The 15,207-nt window shown below is 34.1% G+C and overlaps 1 protein-coding gene across 7 annotated transcripts in view; it reads right to left on the reverse strand.

The window, feature by feature from the left end:
- The window catches only part of LOC105318881 (E3 ubiquitin-protein ligase HUWE1), a 55,700-nt gene that overhangs the window by 15,340 nt on the left and 25,153 nt on the right, over positions 1–15,207 (reverse strand). For all 7 annotated transcript variants that reach the window (XM_066081464.1, XM_034450616.2, XM_034450617.2 and 4 more), the window contains 5 exons: positions 12,533–12,731; positions 12,050–12,203; positions 10,144–10,270; positions 819–970; positions 552–654 (listed from right to left, as the gene is read on the reverse strand). In XM_066081464.1, coding sequence (XP_065937536.1) covers positions 552–654; positions 819–970; positions 10,144–10,270; positions 12,050–12,203; positions 12,533–12,731 — 735 coding nt within the window. The remainder of the gene's footprint in view (positions 1–551; positions 655–818; positions 971–10,143; positions 10,271–12,049; positions 12,204–12,532; positions 12,732–15,207) is intronic.

Here is a 15,207-nt window from a genome sequence, read left to right on the forward strand (position 1 = left end):
ACTCAAGAGTCATTATCATGCCATGCTTAGTATCATCATCATCGTGTCAACTAAGCAAGTCAAACAAACTCATATCATACTGCCAGACTACCAGGCTGCTATTTTAATACTAAAATATCTCAAATATATATATATATGATCTGTATTGTATAAAAAGTATATATATGCACTAAGTTAACTGACCTCTGAATATAATTTAGGCGTAGTAGTTCACTTTCGATTACAATGCAATTCCCTTTAGCAATATTTATGCAAACTGAACGAGGAAGATCAGTAGAAAAATGGTAAGAATTCTGTCAAAGAACCTAGACATTGGTTGCTCAGGTAATACTCAAGTTTCAACACTTTTGCATTGTAAACTAACAGACCTATCTGATAAACCTAACAACAGATGTGATTACAGAACAGTAAAACCTCTTTCCTGATGACAATCAGATAAGAAATTCAACACCAGAATGTCAGATATATGCTTGTCTATTCCTATATCATCATATTGTCATTATATTTCACAATCTGAGTCTAAGTGAACCAGTTATCTTCTGACTACGTACTTATCTGCCTTCCTGCTGAGGTGGTCACTGTTGAGTCAGAGGTTGTCATGGTAACAGTTGTTGTAGCTGCTGAGCCACTGGTTGTTGTTGGGGTTTGTGTTACCTTCAAAAGAATAATAGATTCATGCGCATATGTGTCAGTTTAACCTCTCATTGATGAGAACTGTTTCTCAATATACTTTTTGAAAGTAAATCTAAATAAGCCATTACATGAATTCTCTCTCCCCTCTCTCTCTCCCTTCCCCCCCTGTAGTGGTGTGCTGTTACCTCCATATATTGTGGAGCCTCCCATCCTATGGAGGTGTTGTTGGACTTCTCCTTGCTGGCTTCCTCCGACTGCTTCTGAGATTTCTCCTTCCTTTCCGCCAACTCTTCCTCCCTCTTTTTCTCCAAATAATCTATTAAGTCTGGTTTCAAACCTGGCATTGAAAAAATATCCAAAGTTTACAAAAGTTACTGCATCACCTTTATAGAAACAAACAGTAAAATCCACTTGACATAAATCATTATTTCAGTTGTTATTTTCCCCCCCAAGAATGGAAATATTGAAATATCAGCATTTCTTTTTTGATTCTATGCAGCTCTGAATCAAAGGACCAAGTTGCAATGTTGAAAACATTATGAATTAATATATATTAAAAATCACATATACGTATTAAACAAATGTGAATTTCAACACATTTTGATTTTTTTTGTAATATTGAACATGTCCTATAAACGCTCAATCATGTATTACATGTACTTTGTTCAGAATATCCTCATTTTGCTTAAAATATACATGTACCATTAAAAAATTTTTTTTTTTGATAATTAGAGTGATTTTCACACCAGTTACTATCATTCTGACCAAGTAATCTGTTAAAATAGCATATATATGTTGCTTGGGGCTTTTTTGTTTCACATGGGAAATTAGAAAATATGTGCAACAGCAGTTCCTCTTTTGCCTGTGTAGGTTTTGACCCAGCTCTAGGATATTCAAATTCTGATTCCCAGAAAGATAATTTTTTTTGTAGTTCAAATTTCAATATTATTTTACATTTTCCAGTGTCTTTGCCTGTGATAACACTACGTATTGATTTTGCACTATAAAACCCATAACATCAAATTGGGGCGCCAGTGGGGTTTGCTTACCTATATTTAAATATTTAATCGTACAATGGCTTAAAATTATATAAATATAAGTAATAAGGAATCATTCTTTGAATATTATGAGGTGTTAATTTTGGTCGGGGCTTGATCAAATCTATCATAAAGTCCTTCGGGCTTTATTTGATTTGATCATGCCCTGACCGAAATTATCACCTCATAATACTCAAAGAATGATTCCTTATTCCTTAAATATTTCCCTTCAAAAATTGATATTTTCTTGTTGAACAGACAGTCCACAGATAAATAGATAGGTAGAGAGATCAACAGATTGATCAGTCTTGCTGAACATCACCGAATTGATTAAAAACCAATTTATTAGGGTAACCAATGAGATCTATTGACAAATAGCCAGGGGTTAAACATGGCCGTACACAAACTCCTTCATTTTATATGCTATGTTTATTCATCTCATAAGCAATACCTTAACCGCACAGAAAATTGTTCTCATTAGCATAACGATGATGTACACTAATTAAATCACACAGACAGGAATGCAGGCCTCACCTTACTTAAACTATCACCACAGTTGAATTTTGTTAACACAGTTGCAAACAATCTCCTTCAGACACCACACACAAGATGAAGGCCTGTGTAGTGTGGGTGTCCAGACTATGGATTCTGTACTTGACTACAGTTAACGGTCAGCCACAATCTGGGAGAACTCTCTTTCCTCCCTGCTCATTAGTGAACCGCAGAGTTATCGGTAATCAGTCTACATTTTCCTTCAAATTTTGATCTTTCATTTTACAATGCTTCATTAAATTAAGGAGAACATGAAGGGTCGAGTGCCATTGATGACAGTGCTTGTAAACGCGCTCTGCTTGCTGCTTCATCTTATTTTCTGTGTGCAATATACATCAATATTTACATTTTGTAACGTTGTCCATAATAAAAACACAGATCAAATGCTGCTAAATTGGTTCAAAAGAATAATAATTATAATGCACACTTAGCCTGATATGTTGCACAGCATCGCATAATTGCTTTAAATGACATACACTGGTTGGGAACAAGCAAGTTTCACAGAGTTAAATAAAATTTTAAAAAACATAAAAATGCTTTGTATAATAACCGATGAGAAATGCAAATATTATTAAAACGGAATGATTCTTTGAAATTTATGGAGATATAAATACGAGTCGGTATATACCAGTACCCATGCTTCTACATTTCTTTATTTCATTTTTGTTTTGTTTTTGCATGGTGTTTGGTTACAAAGTCATCCCACTACAATTTGTAATGTTTAACTTACAAGCTTTTAGTTGCTTACAATTTTGAATTTTGAAACAAATGTTGTTCATGTAAACTGATGCTTATTCTCCTGTCTACAGATAATATTTATGATCGAGCCTACCAGCGGGGTTATGAGGATACCTTTCAATCAACAGTGGAGTCATCGAAGGCTTATTACATTAAAGTCCAGTGTCCCACTGACACCTGTGGCCCTGATGCTAGAGCAAAGGCTGAAGAAGAGGCCAGAGAACAAGCAGATGCCAACCGACAGGCTGCCATTGAACAAGCTACAGAGGAGGCTTTTGAACTTTGGAAAACAGATTTAATCAAATGCTTGCCTATCACTATCATTAATGATTGTGATGACATGCCAGGATGCACTTATCAGAATGGTATAAATAAATGTATTCCAACATCAATATAACTCATAGATAATCAAGTTAAAATGAAAAAAAAGTTCTACCTGTGTGAAGAACTTGATTCACTTGAGCTAAGAATACATATTAAAATGATTCTCTTTGACAGTCATTTTTTTTCTTCCTTATTGATGTTAAGAAATGATTTAACTCAAATATAATTGATTTTGCTCATATTGAATAAAATGTATAAAAAAAATTACTTAATTTGCCTTGAAGATAGAAGTACTAGACTTTAAGAGTACCAAAATTATCCAGATGTATAACAGTGCTATATACAAATGATTTATAACATTTATTCAAAAATCTTAAACTAACAAATATGAGGTAAAAGTCGCATGACTTAGTATTCATTTACAGGCAGTAATGGTTGTACCACACGTTTCCTCATGACAAAGTTACATAGAATTGGTATACATTTATGAGTAACAGCCTTTATATGGTATACATTATGTGTAACAGCCCTTCATAAGGACATGACACATTGTACAATTGGGCACCTGTATAAGCCTTGTATGGATTATTTTCAGTTTTAATAACGTAGATCACTCACAAATTGATCATTTAATGGTCTACACTAATGTTCACCATACAGTATCTTTATGGCTTATTATCTATAATCAAAGTACTGAAGTACATATGGGAGTTGATTTTATCGATTATTTTTTATTTTAAAACCAACAATATGTTATTTTGCATGTCAAGAAGTTTCCTATAAGTATTTAAATTATGTACTTATATAATATGAAATTCTCTGCAGGAATTTTGTGAAAACCTAAAATGAATCAAGTTGCCTACTATTGAAATATTAATTCCATTAAACTATGTATCATTAATCGAAATATTTCTGAGAAATTGTATAGATCCAAGCAATATTGAACTCTAGGCGAACGTTTTTTTATTAGTTGGATTACGGATCCGCCGACCGAATTTTTTTGACTTTTAGAAAAAAAATAAAATGCACTTTTCCAAATTTTTTTTTACTGACCGACATAAATTAAAAGAAATACAAAAAATAAAATAAAATGACTGGTGAAAAATATCAATAAAATCCACATAAATAGGTTTCATTCGCGAAAAAAATACCTTAACTTTTACACTTTCAGTTTTAAAATTGATCAGGTTTGGAATACGCACTTCTCTATGACATTCGTGCCATGTTGCCTAACGGTGGTTTATGTTTTATCATTTAAATGGCGTACTTTCACATATCTGTCATTTGCAAAAATGACATTAAACTGTCGTTTAAGACCTTGAAACACTGTAATCAGGCCTCTCGATCCTCTATAATTGGGGCCGATTTTCGGCGTGAAAAAGGCATATTTTTTTCCAAAATTGATTGTGTTTTTCCCAGTTTGAGATTGGCTAATATTAATAATGTAACTTAAAAGAAAACCATACTTATTCTAAATATATATCTTGTATATTCAGCAGTCATAAAAGCACTTTGAAGATGTGCGACACTAACACGTTGTAAACTGTTTCTTGTGATCGGTAACTAAGCCAGAATTTCCTCAGAGACGGTGACTGTAATTTTAAAAACGATGTTTATTACTTTTACAGTCTTTACCAAATTTTTTTCTCAACACCTGCCCTTCGGGCAGGTGTATCAATGAAATGTACCAGCCCGAACAAAAATTTACATGCCCAAGAAAAAACTCACAAAAAAGTTTTATTAAAGTCATTTTATTCTTAAAGTTAATATCTGCATTTATGTATTTATATTCTCTCTAGTTCTCTTTCAACTTCAAGCTCTGTTAGTTCATTATCACTATCATACCTGTTACCCTTCCAAAGCTGCTATGTGGGAGAATCTCCCCCTTACCAACTTGGCTAAGGGGGAGATTTTGCGTAAACGACGTTTTTTCACGAGAAATGCAAATATATTAAAAATACTGTTATATACCTTATTTTACCATTGTAATTAATGCATTTGCAATCATTTTAAATCTTATTATTTTTATGACTACCAGTGTGCAATTACAACTTGTGTTGCTGTACATATTCAGAAAACTATTATTTTGTTTGCATGGTACAATACAAGAAGCCAATAGCGCCACTTTTTATATGAAGTCTTCTTATGGTTCAGTACTGAACCATCACTGCATGCTGTCGACATATAGGGTAAACACAGAAAATTTATTTTGTGTATTTTGAATATGCAGTGAAACCCAGTTAAGAAAATATCAGTAAATAATATTCATTAAAATTATTTTTTGCCTTATAAAGAGGATAAATTTTTAGTTCACAAAACAACAAGTATTTCTCCATTATCATTTAAAAATGATCTCTGTTGTAATGCCTATAGCATCCCTGTAATTCATAGTACCTGTACTATAAATTTTAAAAACTCTTGTGAAATGCTTTTACACTTTTTCCACATGCTTCACTTTTATTGGTAGCTTGTATAAACACCCAGTGTTCCAAACTCACTTTGATTTTTACCGACCGTGCTGGCCAGACAGAATTAGTCACGGCTTACTGCACCTGTTAAGTGAAACCACTGGCTGTGTATTGTTTTCTTTAGTATTACAGAGTAAAATCAAGATGTTTTAAGCTTTTACTTATTTTTTTATCAGGCCTATGCATAACTAAATACGTAATTGATTTAAGTCAAAACCGGAAGTAATCGTAAAAAGTAAACTAGAATATACTTTGATCACGGTAGACAGTACTTAGATGGATTTTGATATATTCAATCTACACAGCAGCTTTTTGAGCTCAAAATCTTAGAAAAACCCGCAGTGGTTGTTGAAATTTGCATGTAATGATTCAAAAGATTAGGGGGGGGGGGGGGGGGGGGGGTGGGTTATGTGGAAGACAAATACGATTGCAGGAGAAATTTGTCTCCCGCGTGGGAGATAGGTTGGATGGGGGAGATTTTAGATTTTTATGCCGTTTTGCGGGAGGGTTACAGGTATGCACTATCACTATCAGAATCTGATTCTGTGTCACTAGCTATCTCATGGCAAATTTGTTGCCATCGACGTTAAAAAGACGCTTTCATAACTACGAATTCAGTCGGGTATTGCAAACGTTTGTATGATTCGAATCAAGTGGGTTAAGTTGTACGAAGATTTATTCATATTAGTTAATTTATTGAACGAATCGATGTTATAAAAAATGGCGACGAACGTAAATAAAGTATCTATTGGAGATTGAAGTTTACATGCCCATCGGGCTTGCGAGTGTGTAAGTTTCACATGCCCTCTTTCATTTTTACCAGGCCCCGGGCATCGGACTCCCGGGATTTGTCGCAGACTGCTTTTAATCCTGATATTAAAGTTTGTTGATAAGATGTTAGTAGTTAATAATTCTGCAATAAATGTTAAAATTATTATAAAAATGTTTGTCTGAACAGCTATCCTCTAAAAAAAAGTAGCAAGTGGGTCGAAGGGTTGGACTAATACCCCAAACACACAGAAGAAGAGAGACTGATTTTATAAATATTGTCATTAGGCTAACACAATCAAGAAAATTTATCTATAAAAGGTATAAACAAATAAAGATTAAATTTTACATTAATACAAATAAGATAAATTTTATTTAAATTCTAAAAAAAACCTGTTACATTATTTTCTTTGCCATTTAACATATAGCTGGTAATTACACAAAAACCTTTTGGGAAATTTTACATCATCAGTAACTAACTTGTATCACACACTGTGAATTAACTTCTTTTCTTTCTCATTACTATACACACGTTTCCAGTTTTAAAAACAATTTTTAAAAAATGAACCTTTAAAATCCTGTCAATATACCCTAGTTTTTGTTCTGGGGACTGTACATTAAGCAAGGGGGAAAAAAATCCCAATTTCTATCAAAACGTCGCATTTTTCCCATTCCATTGGCCCCAACCCCAGTACGAAAAATGGGCGTGAGAGGCCTGGTGTTGTCCCACACATACTGTGGGGCAAGCGGTGTCAGAAGTTCTTGAAAGTGAAAGAACCCACGTATCATGTTTCAAAGTTTTGGAAATAAAGTCGTCAGACAGAAGTACGGGTAGCCAAGAAGTTTGCCAGGTTTTTTTTTTTTGGTTTTTTTTCGACCTACCGACCCAATTTTTTAAATAAAAAATCCGTAATCCAATTAAAAAAAAAATTTTCGCCCTAGTCTTGTTCAAAAAACGCTCGATTGTCTCCATTAATCTCTGACAAGCAAGAGAGACTTTGCTTGTCGGAGATTTCCTTAGTTAAAACAAACAATAATAGACATACAAATGAAGAGCTTTCTGGACATCATTCACAGTGACTGTTTCATAAACGAAGTTACAAGGTAAACCTTTTGGATGTAATATTACATCACGTTTGACAAATAGCCAGGGGCAAAACAAAGGCGCATTGCATCGTTGACAGTGTTTAAGTGTACAATAATTTGTGGACAAGATTGAAAGAAAATCTGAAGAATCCATAACTTTACCAGCTTCTTAAGCATAATTGTGATTAGTCAAACACTTTTATTTCTTTTTTTCTGGGTATTCCCCCCCCCCCCCCTACCTCCATACCAGAGTCACCCTATTGCTTGCCTATAACTGACAAGATGACACATGAAAATGTTGGATGCACTTTTGAAAATATTATAGATGCATTCCAACAGACCTTGCAAAAAAAACTTTCAGATAATCAAGTTCAAATAAAAAATATTCTTGCAGATGATTCCTTATGTTAAATTATAGAATAGATATCATGAATCCACTGGACTTTAAAAAGTTTTCTTTTATATAAATTCAAAGTAAATCATCCAATATTGATATAGCTCATACTGAAAGAAAGAGAAAGTGAGCATACTCCACACTACCCCATTACATGACATCACCACACAAAATGAATGACAGGGTACATATCAAATACACAAAATAATTTAATAAAGGGGCACAAGTCCTCAAAAATCATTACATCAAAACTATCAGCAAATATGCACATCAATATATTGTCTTTAACAACCACAAAATTTTAAATTCAAAAGCGTTGCAATTCTGGGCAAAATAAAGGAACCGAAATTTCCTGGTAATGTGCACCTCAACACATTGTCTCCTTATTCCCTGCAAATTTTTTAGCAATTCAATTCTGTGCAGCAGTTTAAGAGGAGTTGCACTTACAACTTATTCATTTGTACTACATTTAATAAATAGCCAAAAGTGCAAAAGAACCAAAATTCCTGGAAAAACTAGAGGTACTGTGAGCAAGCTCACAATTGATACCCCCCACTAAGATAAAAATCATAATGCGTGTATTTTTCCAATTATAGAAAATATTGGATGAATATATTTCACCGTCCATTTTCTATAAATAACAACTCATCTATTTTTTTTAAAACTGTTGGTCATAAGCAATATTTGTGTGAAGTAAGAACATTCAATGCTTCTCCATAAGAAAGATAATGACCGGACATAAATTTTGCACTTTTTCTGCCAGTGACCTTGACCATGCCCAAATGACCTTTGGTCAAGGTCATGATGCACCCTTTGGTCCTAAGCAATATTTGTGTGAAGTTAGAACATTCAATGCTTCTCCACAAGAAAGATAATGACCGGACACGAATTTTGCACCATTTTTCCCAACGACCTTGACCTTGCCCAAATGACCTTGGGTCAAGGTCACACATACCCTTAGGTCATAAGCAATCTTTGTGTGAATTAAGAACTTCCAATGTTTCTCTATAACAAAGATATGGACGGGACACACATTTTGCACTTTTTCTGCCAGTGACCTTGACCTTGCCCAAATGACCTTGGGTCAAGGTCATGACACACCCTTAGGTCATAAGCAATCTTTGTGTGAAGTGAGAACTTCCAATAACTCTCCATAAGAAAGATATGGACTGGACACGAATTTTGTATTTTTTCTGCCAGTGACCTTGACCTTACCCAAATGAACTTGGGTCAAGGTCATGACACACCCTTAAGGCTTAAGCAATCTTTGTGTGAAGTAAGAACTTCCAATAATTCTCCATAAAAAAGATATGGACCGGACACAAATTTTGTATTTTTTCTGCCAGTGACCTTGACCGAATGACCCTGGGTCAAGGTCATGACACACCCTTAGGTCATAAGCAATCTTTGTGTGAAGTAAGAACTTCCAATGTTTCTCCATAAGAAAGATATAGACCAGACACGATTGCACAGACGGACAAGGTGATTCCTATATACCCCCCCCAAACTTCGTTTGCAGGGGGTATAATAATGTAATTGGCATTGTTGGTAATTTGCACATCTACACAATGTCATAACTCCCAACAAGTTTTTGGGAAATGTTGTGCAGTATTCTATGAAAAATTGCGCTTACAAAAAAATGGATTGATGGACTTTGTGACTGACATTTTATTTCCTCCAATGTTATAGGGGTAAAAAAAAATGTATGAACAAATTAGAGATTGTCTTGAAGATGTGAGTACTGGAGTTTTAAAAGTTTTAGAGTCAAGGATTTCATTACATTTCAATCATGTACATTAACCTCGAGTGTAAATGCTCCATTTTCTGGTAAAAGTTAGTTGCTTTCATTTCAATATTATATGGGAGTCAAACAGAGGCAATAGTAATCGTATGCAGGTCTAATCTTGTCATGTGCCTCATGTTTACTCTATAAGAAATAAACTACTTTCAATGTCTCTGACCAAAACACAACTATAATGTGCAAACATTGCCCCCTTTTTTTAATCTATAAAGAGTAAAATTATTCCATTGTCAGTCATCAACCTTTGTACAAAATTTAAACTTTCAAGGCAAAGAAAACTTCTCTTCCATACACTTCATTTACAGCATTTGTTTTTAGCAGAAAAACTCAAAGCTGACATACCAGTCACGCAATCGTGAACACTGTCTCCATCCAGAACTTTGGCTTCCTCCGTCCATCGCGTCAGGGTGGAGGGAATGTAGGTCAGCACACCAGAACCTCCCTGCCCTCCATCTTGATCTATCGTATTCTGCAAAAAATAAGAACAAGTGCAATGTTATTTTATAAACCATGGCACATTTCGACTGAAAATATTACTCTACATGCAACACCAGTGATATCATATTCGTCGGATTAAAATTAATCCTTTTTCTGTTCTCTCCCCGACCCCCCCCCCCCCCCCCCCCCCAAACCTTTGCGGGTTTGTTCCCGTTTTGCACACATTTGAAAATAAGGTATCGAAAAAATGTGTGCGAAACGGGAATTTGCCCAGGTGAGATAATTGCTTAATTGCTATAGTCTATATCACAATTCCTACGAGGGTAATTGACATTAAGATAAATAATTAAAAACAAATCTACTCGCAATTGAAATTTACACGTATTTTATGTTACAATATAACGCATAAAAGCACATTCACATAATAATTGACATCCATATTCATGAATTTGATTTCAGACATCAATTTGGTCATGAACAATTTCATTATTTTTTTAAACAAGAAAGATTATTGCAAAAATGTCGGATATGTAGCGTCTTGTTTAACTTCCTGTCTATAGGAAGTACATGTACATGCTAAAAGTTTGAAGAGAAAATATCATATGTTAATGTTTAATTATTGCATTTGCTGACATAAATGGTAAAAAGTGTCTAGTGAAAACGGTGCTAAATATTTTATTATTTATGTTGTGTTATATCTTGAATAATCGAAGAAAATTGACAAACTGTATGATGATAAATAGGCAATTTTATATGCATGCTTCAAAAACTGTAAAGATTATTTCACAAAACCTATCAAATGTAGACCTCATTCATGCATTTTCAACCTTTTTCAGTTTGAGGTATATCGCATCAATATTAAAATATTATTTTTGTCAGATTTTTTTATGTATTTAACCTCTGATTTGAAAAACTAGAAAGTGACCCGCCATATACTAAAGTGGTGATGTCATAAGAACTACTGTCGATTTAAGGTCGCTACTTCAAACATTGAAATATTTTGTGATAAAGATATGTTTTCTTTCATAATATTCTTTCTGTTGATACCAATCAATCAATAATAAACATGCGTTTTACATAATTTGCAACTGAATTGTAAAAAGAGACACGGAGTACTCCATATGACTGTCTATGTAGTTTTCCCCTTCATCATATAATTATCCATTGAATCAGCTTCCAATTGGCTTTGGACCAGCAATTTTTCCTAATTCATTTGGTTTTATATTTCAGGTAAATGGACAAAAATGTAAAAGTCAATTCATCTAATCATTATTTTTTTATCAGACTTTTTAAATAAAAAAAAATGGTGATAGTTATTAGTTATTAGACCTAAAACACAACAAAATATTTGTATTCTTCTTGTTTTATCGTTAAGGCACTGATAAAACCGATCTCAGGTAAAAATCCAGGTAAAATCTTTGACCGAAAGCAGACTATAATTGTTATCACAACACAATTCACACCTATTGTTCTATACCCAATTATCAAATGTGTGCAAAACGGGAACACACCCCTTTGCGGTCTGAATTTCCCTATATCTTCCTTTGTAGTGGGTCCTACAATATTTAATTAGTCCATTTATATCAGAGGTGTTGTCTGCTAGTTGGTGACCATCATGTCAAATGCTGCCACATTCATAAATTTTATTGCTCTTTGAAAAGGGGAATAGTTCATATTTTAATTTAAGTAAAGAGAATCAAATTGACTAATAACCCTTTTCAAACTAACAATAAACCTGGCAGCCACATTATATTCTGAGAAACTAAATGTTATTTTGTGGGATTCCAACAGGTTGAAAGGGCCTCCTTACATGCAAGAACTCCTCAATCAAGTCGTCGTCAGGCCTAGATATGATGCGGAGATCATCATTACCGACCATCAACCTGCCATGGTTGGGGCCAGCTACAGAGGTCAAGGTCGAGGTCAGCTGAAGGACATCTGCTGCTGTGGTAGGACCAAGTAACCTGCAATATACAAGAACTTTAAATCAAAATGAACATGATCACTGCAAAGCTGAGCATATAATGATGTTATGATAAAGAAAGCATATACATATATATGTATATGAACAACCCTTTATTTTGATAAACATGATCAAAACATAATGATAAAGATTACTGCGAAGCTAAATATACACTAAAGAGAGCACATATATTTCTAATAACCTTACCAACATCCAACATATGGAAAAAAACTTCATTAAATTTTCATGAATTTTTATGAGATCAGATGACAACCACTGACTGGAGAAGAAATTGCCATGTTTTCCTCTCCTCACAATATAACCACAAACCTTTGTAAGATAACAGGCGGGTTTGGCTGCCTCTGCAGATTGACGTGTAGAGTCTGTGTGGTGGGGTTGTATCGGCATGATGCCTCCCTCCTGCCCCTCCCCCTTCGCTGTACCCCCATCATGGCATGTCCGTCAGGCTGCCTCACTAGGAGAGGATGGGAGGACATCACATTGACAGGAGCTGGGGGAATGGCAGGTGCTGAAATAGAACAATCATTTTCTTAAGATTAAACAATATATTAGATTTCAAAATAAAATGCTACGACATGAAATAAATCTCATAAAGCGCTAATTTCACAGATAGTCCAATTTTCTTTTTACAGGAAGGAGAATTTATTTCTCATTTTTCTGGATTTATTTATCATTTACATTTAGCTATAAATATGCACCAGTATTTGTCAAGGTAGAAGCAAAACATCTGCAAAATTTTATTTTGTACTCCTTCAAAACTCATAAACTCCACTGCATATAGCTACAAGTCTTACTAGACATACATGTACATGAAGTTCCTATCTTATTGTCAAATCATTGAACCCTTACAGAATACATGAATGTCTCCTTACACAAGCTAATTCCCCAATGCATAAAAATCCAAATTGACCATAATAAATGTGCAAGAAAGAGTGAGAGAGAGATAAACACTGGATTTTTGGATGAAGATATTGATGAGGACTATATTTGGAATGGTCAAATATCTGCCCCCAAATTTAATCAATTTTTAAATACCGTATTTTTCGGGGCATATGCCGATGTGGGGCATAGGCCGAATTGCTCATTTTCAGACAAAATTCAGGAAAAATCCATAGACTAGCCGAATTATGGGATAGGCCGATTTTCAATCGATGATTTCTATGGTGAAAGTATGACCGCTGCATGATGAAGGAATTTAAGTTGACGTATTAAGTATATACTTTCAGAATATCGATGTAGAAAGTCAAAAGAGTAATTAAAGTTATTAAATTTGCTTAACATATATATTTTAAACATTTAAAAAAAATTTAATTGTGTTTTGTGGCTGTTTGGTCTCTTCCGTATTCGTCGGTATATATCGTTAGGTATCGTAATGTTACATAATGTAAATTTAATTGCAACACCAAACTCCGTGGTACTGTCTGATAGAACTAAGTATGATATTTTACCAAACCTTTTATATTTTTATTAAAACCTTACTGCTCAATTTCATTTAATCAAGTAATACTTTGAAAGCTACTTGTAGATCGGGGTATGGCGTCCATTAGCTCAACACGTGGTTTCATATTCAAATAGAGTTATCCCCCGTAATCGCATGAATGAGAAAACGAAATACCACACATAAAATATTTAATTTGTGTTCTTTTCAATTAATAAATTAAAAAGTGACTTGCCGTTATTCAAAGAAGTTGTAATGTTAAAAACACAATTAATGCGGTGAGGTGTAAGGGTGTACACTACGTGCCCCCAGGCTGTGTTTTAGTCACGGGTTTCACACCTTTGTATATACACACGACACCAGAATACCGTTATTTCATCCAACAGAAAATTAACTGTAAAAACACAAAGCATTGATTTATTCTGCACCCAAGACCAGTGATTCCCACGAACGCAGACATGAAGAAATTCACAAAAGTTCCGTCATATTTCATTCTACCCGGTTTCGTTTTTTTTTTACTACGCATTAATAGTTTCCAGGGTTCATACGTGAACGTGGGGGAAAAATTCTTTTGATTGGGGTTGTAAAGAAATACCTCGTACAGTACTGTACATTTTATTACTCGCAATGTCATTACAAAAATTATCAACGGGACAACTATCAGAGACGTATATACTAACGGGCTCTGTTATATCTATGTATCTGCAACTATCGAACAATAGTTCAAACGGACGAAAAAAAACCCAACCCTGATGATAAACTGCTAAAAACAGTGGATTTTAAATTTGACTGTTTAATTTTTTCAACTTTGAGCCTATGATTAGCCGATCCCGGGGGATAAGCCGATGCTCGCGCATTGGAGTAAAAAAATACCGGCCTATGCCCCGAAAAATACGGTAGTATCGTATAAAAATCATATCTTCATAAATCATTGTACAGAGGATGCCTATCACTTTAATCTTGATTTTAGTCATCATTTCTCATTCGCTGTTTATCTATGACGTCACCTAAATGACCAAATTCCCGCAATTTTGCAAACGAATAAAAATATTCTCATTTTTTCTTTATAATTTGCATTTGGAAATATAGAACGCAGGTCTGCTCAAGTACGATTTTAACATATATTTTTCTTTATATAATTTAACACATTATACTTAAATATGGTACTTGAGCAAGCCTGGGCTCGATGTTTCCCAGTCGAAAAACCATCGGAAAACACCCATATTTTGCTTCAAAACATCAATTTATCAAAATAAGACAATCTTCATGACGTCATTTCTACATTATGACGTCACTGTGCTGATAATCTTTTACAAACTTCTTTTCAATATGATTTCAACTATCTTCCATCTTATTTTTAAAGCTTTTTATAAAACTTTTATTTTGGGGGCAAAAAATGCATAATACCGCACATAGTCCTTTGAATAAACTGTGAATTTCGATTGCAGAAAATGGAGATTTGAATTACCAAGAATTTTGGAAGAATCAAATGATGATTTGAATAAACGGTAAATTTTGGATGAAGAAAGTGGTGATTTGAATAAAC

This window comes from Magallana gigas, chromosome 4 (assembly GCF_963853765.1).
Source record: "Magallana gigas chromosome 4, xbMagGiga1.1, whole genome shotgun sequence".
In the NCBI taxonomy this organism is placed as follows: domain Eukaryota; kingdom Metazoa; phylum Mollusca; class Bivalvia; order Ostreida; family Ostreidae; genus Magallana; species Magallana gigas.